This window comes from Arachis ipaensis, chromosome B06 (assembly GCF_000816755.2).
Source record: "Arachis ipaensis cultivar K30076 chromosome B06, Araip1.1, whole genome shotgun sequence".
Taxonomy (NCBI): domain Eukaryota; kingdom Viridiplantae; phylum Streptophyta; class Magnoliopsida; order Fabales; family Fabaceae; genus Arachis; species Arachis ipaensis.
Window position 1 is genome coordinate 21,488,001 of NC_029790.2, and position 19,469 is coordinate 21,507,469.

At 40.3% G+C, this 19,469-nt stretch overlaps 2 protein-coding genes across 2 annotated transcripts; both read right to left on the reverse strand.

Moving 5' to 3' along the window:
- On the reverse strand, positions 15,096–15,950 carry LOC107646652. The gene has a single exon (XM_016350826.1). The coding sequence runs from the start codon at positions 15,948–15,950 to the stop codon at positions 15,096–15,098; it is 855 nt and encodes a 284-aa protein (XP_016206312.1).
- On the reverse strand, positions 16,425–17,252 carry LOC107646653. The gene has a single exon (XM_016350827.1). It carries the CDS (start codon positions 17,250–17,252, stop codon positions 16,425–16,427), a length of 828 nt encoding a protein of 275 aa, XP_016206313.1.

Sequence of the window (19,469 nt, forward strand, 5' to 3'; positions counted from 1 at the left end):
AAAGGAGTAAACTAGAAATCTTAGTAAATTAAAACAATCCACATACCTTGTATATATAGCAGTACATGTTAGTTAGTTAACAACATTTCATCAAGGAACAACACTAAGATTTTAAGGGCCACCCTAAAAATTACATTGAGAATAATGGGAACTCTTAAGTTTTACTTGCATGACATATATAACTGATATATGATTTTTGAGCTGGAGAACACACAGCCTGTGAGTTTTGAGCTTAATTGTATGGTTACATTCAAACTATAAATTTCATTCCTGTGTGTTTTACCCTTCTTTTTTATTCTGATGTTCTTTACTTTGTTTTAATCTATATGTCCAATATAGAATATAGATACATACCAAAGAAGTGATTGAGGCCATCATTTGAATTTTTCCTCACTTATCCCAAATTAGCCTACCTTTTACATCACCCTTGTTAGCCCCCTTGAGCTTTTTAATCCCCTCTTGTTCTATAAACCACATTACTAGCCTTAAGCAGAAAAACAAAATATAAAAATCCCAAGTTGAATCCTTGGTTAGCTTAAGATAGAAATTGTGTATTATTTAAGTGTGGGGAACTTTATGGAAACATGGGATGATAGAAACAAAGTAGGAATTTAAAAAGAATGAGTTGTTTCAAAAATAAAATTTGGGAAGCATGCTCATGTGAAATCAAAACAATTGAATTACCATGTGCATCAATATATATATATATAAAATAAAAAATTCAGTATTTAAATAAAGGGGATACAAAAATTCCCCAATTGCAAAATAAAAAGAATCAATGCACATGGGACAAAATTAAAGTTAATGCATGAGCTTGCAATACAAAGTGGAAAATTTGGACAAATAGGTTAAAGAAACTTTTGATTTATAAAGTATGTATGTTAGGTGAGATCTTAGACTAATCAAGGATTCACTTATTAGCTCACTTAGCCCTATACATATACCCTTACCTTTACCTTGGTCCCATTACAACCTTGGAAAAGACCTCATGATTTTTGTATGTCTGTATTCTATAATTGTTGATTGGTTAGATGAAGAACAAAGTTATAGAAAGTAAGGATAGAAAAAGAATAGAGTGATTAACCCAATAAACACTGAGTGACTAGAGAGTAAACACAAAATCCAGTGAGGGTTCAATAGCTCATCACCATATATCTTTGCTTAATTGTTAATTGTATTGCAAGTTTGTGAAATACTTTTACCCATCTCAACTGTAAAGGTGCTTTAACATTATCTAGGGTTTGGCTATGTATATATGATTCCTTGAGGATATGAATTAATTTGACTACATGTAAGCTTTATATACAAGTGAATAACAATTAGAATTGCATGATTTATTTAAGTAGTTGCATTTAGAGTAGATTGCATTGCATGAGATTCCACCACTTTAACCTTACCTTATTCTTTATTTGGATTTAGCATGAGGACATGCTATTGTTTAAGTGTGGGGAGGTTGATAAACCCATATTTCATGATATATTTTGTGCTCAATTTAAGTGATTTATTCAACCCTTCACCCACTTATTCATGTGAAATTGCATGGTTTTACTTTCCCTTCGTTATTATGTGATATATGTGAAAAACATGTTTTCTATGCTTTAAAAATAATTATTTTAATTACCTTTTATTACCATTCGATGCCGTGATTTATGTGTTGAGTATTTTCAGATCTCCTAAGGCAGGAATGATTTAAAGGATGGAAAGGAAACATACAAAAATAGAAGGAAAGCACAAAATGGAGTTTTTGAAGAAACTGGCAGCGACGCAAACGCATGGACGACGCGGCCGCGTGCCCAGCGCGAAAAGGCAGCGACACGAACGCGTGACTGACGCGGACGCGCGCCTTGAGCAAAACACAGATGACGCGTACGCGTGACCGAAGTGAACGCGTGACAAGGAAAACTCCCAGACGACGCGACCGCGTGACCCACGCGGACGCGTGACAGACGCCACGTGCAGAAACTGCAGAAAACACTACAGCGATTTCTGAAGCCCTTTTTGGCCCAGATCCAAGTCCAGAAAGCACAGATTAGAGGTTATAAAATGGGGGAATGCATCCATTCAGAGGGAGGCCTTCAATTAGGATTTCTATTTATTTCAATTTATGATTTCAACTTCTTATCAGGTTCAATATTCCTTTTACTTTATATTCTCTTTTACTTTCAGATACTTTAATGCTTCCCTTTAATTACTTATATTGCCAAATTGGCTTATGAACTCTTTTTATTTATTTTCCCAATTTAACTTATGAACTCTTTATGTTTAAATTGATTTTCTCTTATTAATGTAATTGAGGTATTTCAGATTTATGATTCTTATTTAGCCTTTTTATATTCTTGGCTTTAATTGATTAACTGGAGGCTCTTGAGTTATCAAACTTATCGTGATTGATTGTTATGTCTGCTAATTGAATTGAATTCCACTAACCCTAGTCTTTCCTTAGAAGTTGGCTAGGACTTGGGAAATCAAACTAATTAGTCCGCTTGACTTTCCCTTGCTTTCGTAAAGGTTAACTAAGTGGGATTAACTTCAATTCTCATAAGAATAACTAGGATAGGACTTCCGAATTTTCATACCGTGCCGAGAGTTTATTTTATAGTTATTTATTTATTTTACTTGTCATTTAAATTACTTGTCCCTTACTTTCAAAACCCCCAATTTACAAAACTCATAACCAATAATAAGAACACCTCCCTGCAGTTCCTTGAGAAGATGATCCGAGGTTTAAATACTTCGGTTATCAATTTTAAAGGGGTTTGTTACTTGTGACAACCAAAACATTTGTAAGAAAGGACTTTTGTTGGTTTAGAAGCTATACCTGCAACGAGGATTTATCTGCGAATTTCTAGACCACGCAAAAGTTCACCAAACCTTCAAGCACCACACCATCCATCTCCGTGGAATCTAAATGTCTATATACCTTGCCATCAACTATATGAACTATCAACTCCTTACACACCACCTCAATACACTCACCGACATAACACACCTTCCAACTATATAATCTTTCTTCCAACCATTGAACCTTCTTTTTCACCTAAATGTGAAGTTCTCCAACCCTTGCCCTAAGAACAACAAGACCTTCAATCTTTTCTCCAAGAGAAAGAAGAATTCCGAAGGAAGCAAGGGGAGTTCAATGCCACTATAGCCGAAGCGATGAACCTCTTAGCCCTACTACGCTCAAGAAATCAAGGCATTTCCTTTGAAGAATGTGAAGGATCAACTAAGGAGTATAGTGAGGAGGAGAACATGGAGTCTAAAATAGAAGAAGTGGAGTTAAGGCTTGAGTCACAAGAGGGAGAAGGTAAAACAATTGAACCGGAAGAGGTGTTCATACATTATTCCGAGCTACAAGGTCCAAGTCGGCCCGAGATAAATAAACCGACCTCTTGAAAGGTTGGTCCATTACTGACCACTTCACAAAAAGCTCAGAAAACCACAACAGAGGCCCAAGAACAAAAGGACACCGCCCACCAGAGGGCGGTTGACCAAAAGATAAAGATATCCTCCCTAAAAAGATAAGATAAGATAACCAGCTTATCTCAAAGGAAGATCATCAATCATTACTATAAATTCATTGGAGTACCCAGGTATAACACATACTCCAATTCTACAAAAAAACCTGCTTAAAGCCCGTACTGACTTAAGCATCGGAGTCTCTTGCAGGTACCACCACCCCCCAGTGATCAAGGTCCAGCCACATCCCAAGCTCCAACAAATTGGACGCGGCAGCTTCGATCACATCAGATCTCGTCCGAGATCGACCTCAATGTTTCAGGTAACCCTCGGAACATTGGCGCGGTTGTCGGAGACCCTGGAAGTCATCACATCACTATAGCAAGCAACCCTGCCAACGACCTCAACTTGGGATTAGAAGAAGGGACGCACACGAATGCCGGACCGAACTCCCTAAAGGATACACACCAATCCAAGGGAGATAAGCAGACCCAGAACACTGAGAATTTAGATACCATTCGTGAACAGTAGGATCGCCTCAAACAGCTCGAACAAGAAGCTGAACGACAACGTGAAGCCGAGCGAGATCTCCGGAGAGAAACGAGGAGACGTTGAGAACTAGAAGACAAGCTCTTCAAGCTCGAAGCCGATCTCAAAAATAAAACTACTCGATCCAACCGCGAAGATAGCCCCCATAAGGACCAAGACCTATTCACAAAGGAAATCATGAAAGCGAAAGTCCCAAAAGACTTCAAAGCTCCTAACATGACCCCCTACGATGGTACGTCTGACCAAGTCATCACCTCAGCAACTTCAGGAGCCGGATGCACCTCACGAACGCCTCAGATGCAACCCGTTGCAAAGCTTTCCCGACCACCTTGACCAAGACGGCAATAAGGTGGTTCGACAGCTTGCCGCCAAGATTGATTACAGGCTTCGATGACCTCACCAAGAAGTTCCTAGCTAGATTCTCCATCCAGAAGGAGAAAACCAAGCATGCTCCAAGCCTGCTAGGGATTAAACAATGAGATCGGGAAAGCCTCCACAGTTACATGGAAAGATTCAATAAAGCATGCCTTGACATACAGAATCTTCTTACAGAAGCAGCAATTATGGGACTCATCAATAGACTACGGGAAGGACCCTTTAGTCACTCTATATCCAAAAAACACCTAACATCTCTGAACGAGGTACAGGAACGGACGGAAAAGTACATCAATATGGAGGAGAACTCCCGACTAGGAGAAGCCTCAAAGACCGAACTCCCCTACCCATCTCGGGATAAGGATAAAGAGTCCAGGAAAAAGGAAGACTAACCTACTGAAAAACCCAGGAAGTACCACAACTACACCCCTCTTCGGGTGTCCCTTGTAGATGTTTACCGAGAGATATGCAACACTGAGAAGATCACACTCCCTTGCCCGATTAAACACAAGAGAGGAGGAAGTCAGACAGAGTATTGTGAATACCACCAGATTTACGGGCATACTACTAACGAGTGCTATGACCTGAAAAATGTCATAGAAAAATTGGCACGAGAAGGGAAACTAGATCGGTTCTTAGCCAATAGAGCAGACGATCCAAGAAAGAGAAGAAGGGATGAAGAGGGTGGACGAGCTGAATGCCCCCCTCATACCCGTGAGAGACATATTCACATGATAAACGGAGAATTTGCAAGAGGAGGGATCTCCAAGTTATCTCGCAAAAGACACCTTAAAGAGATATACCATGTCGGAGAAGGGAATAAGCCATCCAACCTCCCCACTATCACATTCACTCAAGAAGATGCCACAGGCATCATACCGGGGCATGATGACCCTATGGTCATTACCATCATACTTGCTAATGCCAATCTACACCAAACATTAGTAGACCAAGGAAGCTCGGCGGATATCCTTTTCAAATCCGCCTTCGATAAGCTCGGCCTACAAGAAAAAGAGCTCAGAGCATATCCTAATAGCCTATTCGGGCTCGGAGAAGCCCCGATCCAACCGCTTGGGTACATCCCGCTGCACAAAACCTTTGGGAAAGGGACACGGTCTAGAATGCTAAGTATATACTACATTGTAGTCGACGTAAGCTCTGCATACAATGCCCTTATAGGTCGAACAACGCTAAACCAGCTCGTCGCAGTGGTCTCCACTCCACACCTATGAATGAAGTTTCCAACGCCAGAAGGGATCGCCACCATAAAGCACTACAAGAAAAAGCAATATTTGTAACAAAAAAAATTATTACAAAAAATTGAAATTTTGAAACAATTTTTGTAACAAAAAAGGGGCCGTTGCAGTATGTCCCGTTACAAAAAGTTTTTGTAACAAAAAATGGAAATGTTACAATTCAAAGTGATATTTTGTAACAAATTTTTCTGATACAAAAAACCAGAAGTCGTTACAAAAGTGGTAACAAATTTTGATCTTCAAAATATTTTTTGTGACAATCTAATTTTTCCTATCATAAAATTTTGTTACAAAATGTAACTTGATTTTGTAACATTTTTTTCTTTAGTTACAAAAGCAAAATAATTATTTTGTAACAATATTTTTTAATACAAATTGCATGCATAATTTACTAAATTATTTTTTAAATTAACTAATATATTAACTATTTTATTAAGCAAATCTACATTTATAAAAATCTATATTTATATAATATGTAAAAACATATATAATTCAAACATGTCTCATTTAGCTAAAATTGTTTTAAAACAAAATAACATTATCAACAAAAAGTTAAAAGTTCTAACATAGATTAGTGTCTCTATGAATCAAAATATTCTTGAACCCTCAAAGTAGCATGTGGTCACCATTTTAGCACTCCTGTAAATAAGAAAAATCGAAACAAAAAATTAGAAATTAAACAAGATATAACACTAATTATAATTTTTTCTATTAAGTTTTATCCAAAATGTTTAGAAAAATTTTGGCAGAACCTCCCTAAAACTTGGATATATCTACCGTCTACGATTCCAACAAAAACAACCAATTCACAACTTATTTCTCAACCAATACACAGTCAAATTTATCAAACCAAATAATAGGACATTTGTCATTTATCAACCATGACACAAGTAAAATGTGATAAATAGATCCATATATAAATTAAACTATACTAATAATATAGGAATCATCTAGGAATATGTATTAACACCATAACCCCTCTGCCACTACAGAAATGGAACAGGTGGTCACGGTACTTCTGTAGCATGAAATAACCCATCTGCCTTACAGAAATGAAATATGGATCTGTACCGCAGGAAAGCATTCTCAGTGGTCGCACCATCATCTATCTAACTGCATCAATGCAGCAGATGAATATATAAATATCTCTATAGTTGCCTCAGTGTAACAGATAATCATACAATAAGTACTTTACTCTTTCATTTTTCTTTTATAATTGTAAATACGCAAGCGGGACAAGACCTATGCCCTTGCCAACAACCTCATAAACCAACCAAATAATATTTTCTCAAAAGAATCAGTAAAGTTATCGTCTTTAAACAAGTCTTAAATATTCATTTTAATTACAACCTTATACTTTTATAAAAATTTGGGCATAATCTCTTCCAAAAATAGGACTTAGCTACCCTTTTCGGGTCCCAACCAAATAATTTTTCAAACTCTTCTCAACCTTTCCTAGTATCAAATCATTTCTAAATCAAACAAATTCCAATATTAAATCAATCATATAATGCTAAGATTCATTTTTAACGTTATGAACTCGTGACGGTCACTAAGACATTTTTGACACTCTATTTTCTTCTCTATTTTTAATATAACAAATGAAATCAGAATTGCACAAACTTTATGTCCAGAGGTTCAGCTCAGAATAAGCTTTCTAAAAAATCAAAAATCACAATTTTCTGATTTAACTAGTCTCAGAAACAAAGGAGAAACGCTGACTGCTCTGCAGTGCTTAGAAACCAGAAAACAGCAGCAGCATACGATATCCAAATTCCATATAAAATTCAAATTAAATCCAATAGCCTTTAAAATGGTTCAACTTAACATATCCAGGTTTCTTTTCCAATTGGTTTCAGGTCAAAATCATTTTTAATGAAGGATTTATGTACTTAGAAGTTGAGTAAGTTTCTGCAGAATTCTGTTTTAAAAGTTAATGAATATATCCTCTTCCAAGTCCCATAACTTACTCATTAAAATATGGAAAGCCATGAAATTTAAATCAAATATTCTAAACATATTTAAATTTCACCTCCAATTAGTTACATCTCAATATCTATCCAGAATCAAAAGTTATAAACTCTCAAAGTTACTGATTTAAGAAACCAGAATCTGGCTTTTACTGCATAATGCATCATCTTTCAAAAATTCATATCCTTAAAACTACAAGTCCAACCATTCTGAAATTTTATGGAATTAAAATAATAAGACTAAAGTTTCATTTAAAATTGGTTCCATCTCAAAATTCAATTCGAAACACTCACAGCAAAGCCAACAAATTACTGCTGTTCTAAAAATTCAGCAGTAAAAATCAGATTCCACAACCATAACTCAAAAATTCACCATAAATCATATACTTGACAAAAAGGTCTTAAATTCACCAGTCCAGCTCCTTATATTCCCAAGCTTAATTCAGACTTGGTCTCATGCAATTTTGATCATCACAGAATTAGTTATAGCTTTTCAAAGTTAACGATTTCATTTAAAGATAATGCAGGAAATCAGATTTTTCAGTTTAATTTTGAAAATCTCAACTAATTCTCCAGTTAATTCAAACTTCTCAAAATTGAATTCCAACAACGAATTTCATCCTAGTTTACTTAGCTTTTACTCTCTTATCATTTTGATTACTGTTGAATATCTGATTTACTTCCAAATTTTCCATTTAATTTCAAAACTCAGATTCTCAGCAATCAATTCAACATTTCAAGATTCAGCCCTCCAAATATTCTCTAAATCCAACTCCAATCAATCACCAACTAAGTCCATTACAACAATCATATAACCAGCTTAATAACAACAATTTCAATTTACTCCATCAAAATACAGAATTCACAACAATCTCTTATCAAACAATTCATAAACCACGCATAATCATTTTCAAAAAATCAACGAATTCAATCAAAGTTCCAACCAAAATCTCAATCATTCCGATCACAATCTCAGCCACAATTCAACATTCATATAATCAATCAATCACTCACAACTATTATACCTATTTGCAGTTACCCAATAAACTTTGTGGGCATTCTTAAATTAAAACCGTTTAAGTTAAACCCCCTACCTCAATTTAGTCGAAGCCGTACGAATTAACTGCGATAAGTCTTTATTTTGAATTTTGCAGCAGAAGCGATGGTAATTCTATCGCAACCGGGGACATCTATAGCTGCATTAGTTTGAACAGCGGCAGCGTCAACTCCAATTACGCTTGCAGCAACAACAATTTTAACAGCTCCAGCATAATAGCACAGTACTAAAACAGGGATATTGGCTATCATAATTAAAATAATAATTTAACAGAGAAATAAGATGCCAAACAGAACAAGAGCGAGAGCGTTACAGGGTTATGAATAGATGTTCAGTGTCAAAATGAAGAGGATGTGTAGTGGCTTCTCTCCCCCGGTGACAAGTCCCAGCTGTAACGATTCCAACAAACCCAACAGAGCCAAGAACATCAAGGACCATTACAGGGTGTTACAGAACAATAAGAGTTCAGAAATGGTGGTGATTATGGTTGCCAGGCACGATTGACTCACCATGAATGACAGCAGTAGCCAGGAACTCCGGCGACGACGACGCTGAAACTCAGAGATGCGAGCTTGGGCTCCATGGACGGGACGACATCTCCTCCCTGTTACCTCCATCGCGTCTCTCTCTCTCGACGCCTCTCCCTCATCCCTGTTCAACCGGCACCAGCGGACTCCACCCACGGCAATGGCGACATCTCGGGTAGCAGTGACGGCACACGGCAACGCGCGACAGTGACGATGGTCCTATCTCATCTCGGTCGCGAGCTTCCTTCTCTGTCTTCGGGATTCTTAGTGACGGCGGTAACGACACACAACAGCGGCGCGTCCCCCTCTCCTTTCTCCATGTGCAATGGCGCCTTCCTCTCCCTTGCGCTCTTTTCCCCTTCCTTCCTTCTCCCCCTTCGAGTCCCCCCTTCTCTCGTTTCTTCCCTTTCCTGAACGTATGTGCGTTGTGTTTGATTTAGGGATTGGGAAATTAGGGTTTTATTTAGGAATTTTAGAGTTAGAATGGTTAAACTCGAAATATCAATTACCTAAATTAAATTATATGATCTTTCATTATTTTTTCATCATAACTTTAATTTTAATTTATATAAGATAACTAGTTATAATAAAAATTGTGCACAAATACTAATTGACTTAAAATTAAAGTATTTATCAAAATCAATTTAATCATTCCTAATAAATTAATCTCTAAGAGCTCAAACTAATAAAATAAGTCACAATTTATTCATAATACGAGTTACTTAAATTAAAATGTACAATCCTTTCTTATTTTTCAACTACTAAGAATATGCAAAATATTCAATTATAATAAAATTGCTTAAGAATCTTAATTGGTCTAAAATGAAATTATCTCCGAATCTATTTAATTATTTCTAATAAAGTAATTTCTAAAATTACAAAGTTTAAACTTAATAAGATAAAATCACAATTTATTCATAATTATATTTTCAAAAATGCGGGATGTTACAATAGACGGCGCAGCAGAGTGTTCGTGGAGTAAGGCTTTAGGGGGGTGGGGACTTAGGTTTTTTACTGCACTACTCTATTACTTTTTACACTTCTGCTTTCAGTATTTTGGTTTTTTTTTCTTTTATATTTATTTACTTTTATTTATATTTATAATTTAATAAAATTTCGGGCAAAACACTTAGATAAGCCAAGGAGAATGAAATTTTACACAAATAAGCCAAATGGATAACTGTTTCATGAATCCACCAATGCACATAACTATATAGTTCGAATCAGTATGTATCAAACTAGAATTACATGTAATTCGAAACAAGGTGGTTCGAATTACTTTAACACACGCACACACTATAATTCGAATTGAGCTGATTCGAATTATGCATAGGTTAATTCGAGGCAAGCTGATTTGATTTACATTGTTGGACGAAACCCTAACTAATTCAAACCTGGCTGATTCGAATTACTCCTTTTTTGCCTCTAGTAGTAATTCGAATTGGGCTATTTTGAATTACACTGGATTTGGCTATAAAAGGAGTTCGAATCCACCTCATTCGAATCACTTCTCCACTCTCATACCCCACCAAATCCCAGAGAAAATGACCCAGATTCGCTCCGACAAAGGCTCGAGCAGGATACTTAGCTGATGGGGGACGATCCAGTTAGACTATATCATTTGGATGGAGTGGCTCATATAGCTGGGGTCATCAACGATGAGGTTATAAGGTACGGTTTTTTTAGTGGTTTATTTTTGTGGTTCTGCATGTGGTTTATGTTGGCGGTATTGCATGTGGTTTATTTTAGTAGTTTTGTTTACGGTTCTGTTGGTGGTTTATGTTAGTCGTTTACGTTAGTGGTTTTGCATGTGGTTTTGTTAGTGGTTTTGCATGTGGTTTATATTAGTGGTTTTGAATGTGGTTTACATTTGTGGTTTATGTCAGTGGTTTTGTTTGTGGTTTATGTTAGTGGTTTATGTTAATGGTTTTTTTAATGGTTTTGTTAGTGGTTTATTTTAGTGGTTTTGTATGTGATTTTGTTGCCATTTATGTTAGCGATTTTGTTAGTAGTTTTGGAAGTGGTGTATGTAAGTGGTTTATGCCAGTGGTTTTATAAGTGGTTTTAAATATGTGGTCCATCGTATGCACAGCCTCAGCGATGCATTTCGAGCATGCGGTGGCAGCAGGGCATGCGACTCAATGAGAGGTACATTCTGTACTTGCAGATGGCCGGCTTATACCATCTTACGAGACTGAATGATAGATGGTTCAGCTTGGATGAGTCCCTTGTTAGTGCTTTCGTAGAGCGGTGGTGTCCGGAGACGCACACATTTCACATGCCGTTTGGTGAGTTCACGATCACACTACAGGATGTGGCCTACCAGTTGGGGTTGCCCGTCGACGGACGTTATGTTAGTGGTTGCTTGACGGACTTCCAGATATACATACAGGGTGGCCGTCCAGCTTGGGTCTGGTTCCAGGAGTTGCTAGGTGTGTTACCTCCTGCGAACCAAATTCAGAAGTTTGTAGTGAACTGCACATGGTTCTAGGAGACTTTTGGAGAGTGCCCCGACAGTGCCGACGAGGAGACAGTCAGGCGCTATGCTCGTGCGTATATCATAATGCTATTGCGCACTCAGCTGTTTGCCGACAAGTCCAGCAACCGTATTCACATTAGGTGGCTACCCTACGTGGCTAGGCTTGAGGAGATGGGTTCCTATGGCTAGGGGTCGGCAGCACTAGCGTGGTTGTACAGGTGCATGTGCCGAGTGGCAAACAGACATGTGGTCAAGTTAGTTGGCCCGTTACAGTTGCTTCAGTCCTGGATCTTTTGGCACTTTCCGGGGTTTAGATCTGCTGGGTATGATGCGTTTAGCTGGCCATTGGCCTCGAGGTACTGTTGTCAGACTTCTCTATTTCGACTTAAAATATTTTAAAACAATATTTGATAATAATGTTATACTATTTTGTCATACTATTTTGTCATACTTTTCTTTCATTATAACACCAATCTGAGTTGCAGGTGGGCAGGTCACAATCCTTCCGCTAGCGAGAAGGGACCTTGAGTGCAGATGTGGAGGCTGAGGATAGACCTGTTACAGGCTACGGATGTGAGTATACTGACCGCTTACCTTTAATTAAGTAACCTTTCATGCTTCGCATCATGATATGGTATAACGTTGTGTGTTATGTATTTGCAGTTTATTTGGATGCCATATAACTCCCCCGACGTCCTTCAGGTTGTGCATCTGGAGGTGTTGGATCCACGTCACATGGCGTTATGGTGGTGTGTGACGGCATTGATATATTTCGCCGTCATAGAGTGGCATCAGATTGATCGGCTTCTACCGCAGTTCGGTGGAGTACAGCCCCACCCCCAGCCAGCCCTGAACATCGACTTCTTGATGTCGAAGGACGGCAGAGGTAGAGATCAGTGGTTCCTATACAGTTTGTAGTTCTGGCATCTTCATTGGGAGAGCCGTGCCGACCACGTTCTCCGGTTTGATGTTGTCGCAGACCCAGGTCCGTCACATGAGTTCTTAGAGTGGTGGGGTCAGCATGGTAAGAGATTCCTGTCACCAGAGATGTACCTTGGGGATCCCAGGGCCGTGCCTATTCCTGTGGAGGCTACGCAGAGGGGTGCCGGACGAGTGCCTAACATGGACCATGTTGACGACGTTCCAGATAGACGTCGGGTTGAGCGGAGAGCGCGTGTGGGGACACGACGGAGCTAGCGTGAGTGGAGGTGGCTCGACCAGGCCATGAAAGAGGATGACACGACGGCTAGGGGTGGAGGTCAACGACGAGGATGTGGAGGCCGACGCAGGGGGTGTGCTGGAGTGGACAACCAGGGTGGTCATGGTGACGATGACGACGGTGGTTATCAGGGAGGGCCTGGTGGGGGAGATCCTGGAGGCCATCCTGGTGGAGGGTTTTGAGGGGTCCCCACTGGGAGAGGGGGTGTGAGTCCTCATCATGGAGGTCATGATAGAGAGTGGTATGGCTCCGGTGTGGGAGATGGTTCGGCCCAGGGTGACGGTGGACTTGGATCAGGGCCGCTCAGTGATTACTTCGTTGGTGTCCCCGCTGACGACCACACACTTCATGAGAGTCAGCCATGGGTTAGCCCGGGGATGCTTTTTTCAGATTTCCTGGCCAGTGATGGTCTTGATGCGGACTTCGGCGGTAGTCACTTCCTGGATGAGATCAGTGCCATTATGCAAGAGGATGATGCGGCACGTCGGCGGGGTCAGATGACGGGGACACAGACACCCTTAGGTGTCGATCTGAACGAGCCTCCTTCCGTGCCTACTCATGATTATTTTGCACTGGGTGGTACCCCTCCTTCTGCCTATGCTTGTGGGTCACATTCAGTTGCCGGACCGTCCAGGGCACCCGTCCGCGGAGAGTCAGCTCCTTCTGGGAGTTCCTCACATCCTTTGTCAGTTCAGCCTAGGCCACCTCCACAGGCAGACCCGGATGATGACGGCGATGAAATTGAGGACGAGGAGTCGCTCGTCAGGAGAGGCCAGAGGATACGGATACCACGTCGTTGCTTCACCGGTTCGCATATATTTAGATGAGCTGTTTCTGTGTATGATGTATGTTTATGATCAGTGTTGTATGTTAGATTGCATTTGTTTATTTAATTTATGTATGTTAGATTGCTTTGTTTATTTAAGTTATGTATGTTACGTACCGTATTTCTAGATCGTTAATTAGTTACTTTGCAAATTGTACCTTGTTTATTTATGTTATTTTGCTATTTTGCTCATCGTTCATTGGTTACTTTGAGAATTGCATCAATTTTTTCTTGTTTTAGGTTATCTTGCATTATTGCCTTGTTTAATAAGGTTATTAAGATATGTTGCTAAAGAAACGGTTAACATCAATTAATTAATAACACAATTCAAATACATGACATTAACTTACACTAAGTTTTTCCCGTAACAACTTTAATTAACAACCCTAAAACAGTGGACTCTGAATATCAAAAGTGTTAACAACGTAATAATAAAGATAACAATACACATACTCATCTTCCCCGTTTGACTTGGTCTTCCGACCTGTGAACAACTCAGTGTGTGTTCGGATTGTGGTTTGTTAAACTGAAGTTTGAATAAAAGTGATTTTATAGAATTAATTTTGAGTTGAAGTAAGTTTGTGTCAACGTGATTTATATTTGGCAACTCTACTAAAATTGATTTTGATAAAATAAATATTGTTTGAATAATATTAATTAAAATCACTTTTAGATAGATAATTACTAAAAAGGATATGACATTAAATTATAATGTTAATTTTTATACTAATATGTATAAAGGATAAAGATGGTAAAAAAAATAAATGTTAAATATTAATGGCCAAAAGCTAGTTAGTGCAACGCAGAAGCTAGAAATTGTTGCTTCTTATAAACGTGGTTTTGAGACTAAAATCACTTTTGCGTTTATAGAGAGAAAACTTAGCCAAACCAAAAATTGAAGCTTTCAGGAAACTATAACGTGATTTTCCTCTTTTAACGTGGTTTCCAAACACACCCTCCGACGTGTGTGTCCTGGTTGCCGACACAGCCCACATCTCTTGGGCCTGTTGGGATCCGCCTCGTCCATAGTAGTCCGTATCCTGGTGGACCTAGGACGTCCCTCACTTGCACGCCTCTTGTTGGGGTCTGGTATCACTGTTGGCCCATCATACGGTGGCCAAAAACCCTCGGGAATGGGCGGTGTGAACCCCATCCGGTACACGCTGAATACGGAGCTAAGACGATACACATGATGGACATACGACTCCCAAGTAAGTCATGAATAGGAACAGCATGCCAGGGCGTGAGGACACGGGAAATGAAGTGCCTGGAAGTATCTGCAGTAACAAGTCTGAGATCCAAGTGATACCCTATAGCTACCAAGTGAGAAAGAACCAATAAGAGTCGTCTCTGAGACGGTGAACTCCGAGTTATCTCTGTCTTACAAAGTCACCGTGAAGCACCTCGCCGTCTTCAGATTGGCCTCTATACACTTCACCAGATGTTGGCTGAATTGTTGTCCGGTTCCCAGCAATGCCTCAGCCTCTCTCCCCTTCCGGACGAATAGTTCTGCCAACCTCCCGTGCGTTGCCTTCACCAGCGAGCACACAGGGAGATTCCTGACCCCCTTCAGGATTGAGTTAACACACTCGGATATATTTGTCGTCATGTGACCAAATCTACGACCCTCATCCCGATGCTGAGTCCACATTGGATACTTGATCCGGTTCGCCCACTCACACATGGCAAGGTCTTCAGACCGTAATATATCAAACCAGTAGTCGAATTCCACCTCAGTCTTAGCGTAGGCTGAATTCACAAGAAGCCTCGTAGCGTCCTTGCCCTTGAAGGTCAGGGTAAAATTTGCTGCCACATGTCGAATACAGAATGCACGAAAGGCAGCTGGAGGTAGCCATCCTCCGTCTGGAGCCTCAAGCGCAGCCTTGATGCCATTATGCCTATCTGATATAACCAGCAGACCTCGTTGTGGGGTCACGTGCTGACGGAGATGGGACAGAAAGAAGGACCAAGACTTAGTATTCTCACCCTCAACCAGTGCAAATGCTACGGGCAGAATGTTGGAGTTACCGTCCTGTGCTATCGCGACGAGCAACGTACCCCCATACTTGCCAAAAAGATGCGTGCCGTCAATACTCACCAACGGCTTGCAATGACGGAGTGCCTCAATACACGGTGGAAACGTCCAGAACAGTCGGTGAAAATAAGCTTGTGAGTCGTCCAGCTCGCCCCCAACTAGAACTGGGCTCGTCTTAAGGACTGCAATAGTACCAGGCATCGTCAGCTGAACTCCTAACACCCACCTAGGGAGCTCGTTGTACGACTCATCCCAATCACCATAAATATGGGCAACGGCCTTCTGCTTTGCCAACCAAACCCTCCTTTACGTCGGCCTGAACCCAAAGTGTGCCGCCGTCGCATTCAGGAGCACCTTGATGCTGACGGATGCATCAGCTCTAACCATTGGCATGATGAACACCGAGATGACATGATAATCCAGACTTCTGTGGTCACTGGATATGGACGTCGTGAGACACGTATGTAGTCTATTGTACCGTTTGACCTCCCAAGTGCCCTTGCACTGCTGGAGACTAAGCCTACTCAACCATGTGCACCCATTCCCAAACTCAGAACACTTCCCAACATACCGGCGATAGTCAGACTCTACCACCTTGTACTGTACCCCGTGTCGGATGCTGTACGTCTTCACACTTAACACAGCCTCATCTTTATCTTGAAACTGCTGGCCAACCTAAAACTCTGTCAGACCTGAAGACCCTTCGACATCTCTAGCACAAAATCCAGCAGGCTCCCCAGGAACCCCCTCCTGTCTCATGGCATCCAAGTCTAAAGCTGAAAAGTACGGAGGGTACTGCTGTGTGCCAGAGCTAGAACCAGCTCCCGCCCCAGCTAGCCCACTCACTCCAATATCATTGCAGCTGTCATCAGCAATGATATCCGACTCCATATCATCGTCGTCTACATTTGCCAGCAATGCATTGCCCAGGCCAGGCGGTGCAGCACACTGTAAAGAGGTCGGCACAATATCCCCTATTCCAACCTCCCCGCCTCCATTACAGTTGAGATCAACAGCGAACGGAGGGGAGGCGACAGGCTCGACCGGAGGTTCATGCACAAGGGCGAACGAACATGCACTAACAGGTCTGGAGCTAGAACCCGCTACTGTGCCTACGGTGTGGGTATTCTGGTTCGAACCCTCTGAGCTGGATACGACATCAACCAACTTCGCCAACAGTTCAGGTGTCCTAACTTCGGAAAACTGTCGACGACAATGAAACGTGACCTGTAAGTCCTCATCACTCCCGATCGTGAAACAATCATACTTCACGATTTCTTGTAGCACCGAGATCGGAATCTGATAGAAAAACTTTTTAACCCGTTTGACGCCTTCCAGACCAAGTTTCTGTAGCACAGAATTAACCAGGTCATCATAGCTCGTCGTAGGCCTCATAAATATACTGAGAGGATCCTTGTCGGTGAACTTCACACCAGACTGTATTTTCCTCTTAATCGATCCTCTGTGATGAACCAGTACTATGAAACTCTCATCACTAGCCATTTTTTTCACTCTAATGAGGTCAATCACGTTCACAACATATTTATACACGCCTGTCCCTTTATAATTCAAATTGGCCTAATTCGAACTATACATTGTGTAATTCGAATCAAGCAGTTTCGAATTACTTGGAATTGCGTGCTGGGGAGTAATTCGAATCACCCTGATTCAAATTACTATGTGTGTGTAATTCGAATCAGGTGGATTCGAATTACATGGGTGTGTGCATGTGTACATAGTTCGAATCAATATGATTCAAATTATATGAATTTTGAGTTCTTATTGGCCTATTTCGAACTACATATAAACATGCATTGGTGGATTCTTGAACCAGATTCTGATTTGGCGGATTTGTGTAAATTTTTGTTCTCCTTGGCTTATTATGGTGATTTACCCTAAAATTTCTTTAAGTTACATGAATTAATTTTTAATTAATTTTAAAAATCTGATATATACACAATTTTTTTATTTCTAAAGTGTTTAACATTTTGAAAAAAAATGTTATAAAATATACTTATATTTTGTGAAAAATAATTAACTTGTTACAAACAATATTGAATTTTGTGATAAATTAATTTTTTGTTACAAAATATTACAATATTTTGTAACAAAAACAACATCTCGTTACAAAAACTAACATAATTTGTAACAAAATAAAACAGGTTGTTACAAAATATTATCATGTTTTGTAACAACTTGTTTCCTTTGTTACAAAACATTATTCTTTTGTAACAATCACTAATTATTATTACAAAATACTATTTTTTGTAATAATTTTAAATTTTTTGTTACAAATGTTCTATTTTCTTGTAGTGAAGGGAGACCAAAAACTCGCGCGACGCTGTTATAATGAAAGCCTGAACCTTAAGGGTGACCCTAAAGGAAAAGAGGCAAACACTATTGAACTTGGGGGAACTCGAGCCCGTGAAGAACTCCGGCCCCAACTGGAAGGAGAAACCAAAGAAGTCCAGATCGGAGATACCCAAGACAAAATAATAAACATAGGGGCGAACCTAAAAGAAGACTTAAAGGAGCAGCTGACAAAGTTCTTAAGAGCAAACTCTGACCTATTTGCCTGTAAGGCTGCAGACATGTCCGGTATTGATCCCAGACTAATGTGCCATAAATTGGCAGTATACCCTGGATCTCGGCCAGTACAATAGAAATGCAGAAAACTCGGCCCAGAGAGATCACAAGCTGTGGAGGAACAGGTACATGCCTTATTAGAAGCGGGATTTATAAGGGAGGTCAAGTACCCATTATGGCTGGCCAATGTCGTACTAGTCAAAAAGTCAAATGGGAAGTGGCGGATGTGCACTGATTACACCGAGCTCAACAAAGCCTGCGCAAAAGATCCCTATCCACTCCCGAATATAGAAACCCTAGTCGATGCTTCATCAGGATATAAGTACCTTTCCTTCATGGATGCCTACTCAGGGTACAACCAAATACCGATGTATCAACCCGACCAGGAGAAAACCTTGTTCCTAACCCCAAGAGCAAATTACTGCTACGTAGTTATGCCATTCAAACTCAAGAACGCAGGGGAAACATACAAAAGGTTGATGAACAAAATCTTTGCCAACCACATTGGAAAAATGATGGAGGTTTATGTCGATGACATGTTGATAAAGACACAAAAAGAAGAAGCGCTACTTCTCGACCTTGCCGAAGTGTTCGACACCATAAGAAAACACGGGATGAGGCTAAATCCTGCGAAGTGCACTTTTGCGGTTGAGGCCGGCAAATTCTTGGGCTTCATGCTCACCCAGAGAGGGATTGAAGTAAACCCAGACAAATGTCAAGCCATACTCAGAATGAAAAGCCCAACCTGTGTCAAAGAGGTCTAGTAGCTCAACGGAAGACTAGCGGCTCTGTCTAGGTTCTTAGCTGGATCGGCCTTAAGATCCCTCCCTTTCTACACAACACTAAGGAAAGGAAAGAGGTTTGAATGGACCCCAGAATGCAAACAAGCCTTCCAAGACTTCAAAACATTTCTGGGACAACCACCTATCCTAACTCGACCCCGGAAGGGAGAGGAATTAATCTTTTACCTCACCGTGGGAAACTGGGAAATAGCCTCAGCCCTGGTTAGGGAGGACGAGAACAGACAACAACCCATCTACTTTATCAGTAAGGCTTTACAAGGGGCTGAACTAAACTACCAAAAGATAGAGAAGTTCGCTTACGCCCTCATACTCACCTCCCGACGGCTCCGAC

Coding starts and splice junctions, on each gene's coding strand:
- LOC107646652 (XM_016350826.1), bottom strand. CDS start 15,950: ATGCCTGGTACTATTGCAGTCCTTAAGACGAGCCCAGTTCTAGTTGGG.
- LOC107646653 (XM_016350827.1), bottom strand. CDS start 17,252: ATGGCTAGTGATGAGAGTTTCATAGTACTGGTTCATCACAGAGGATCG.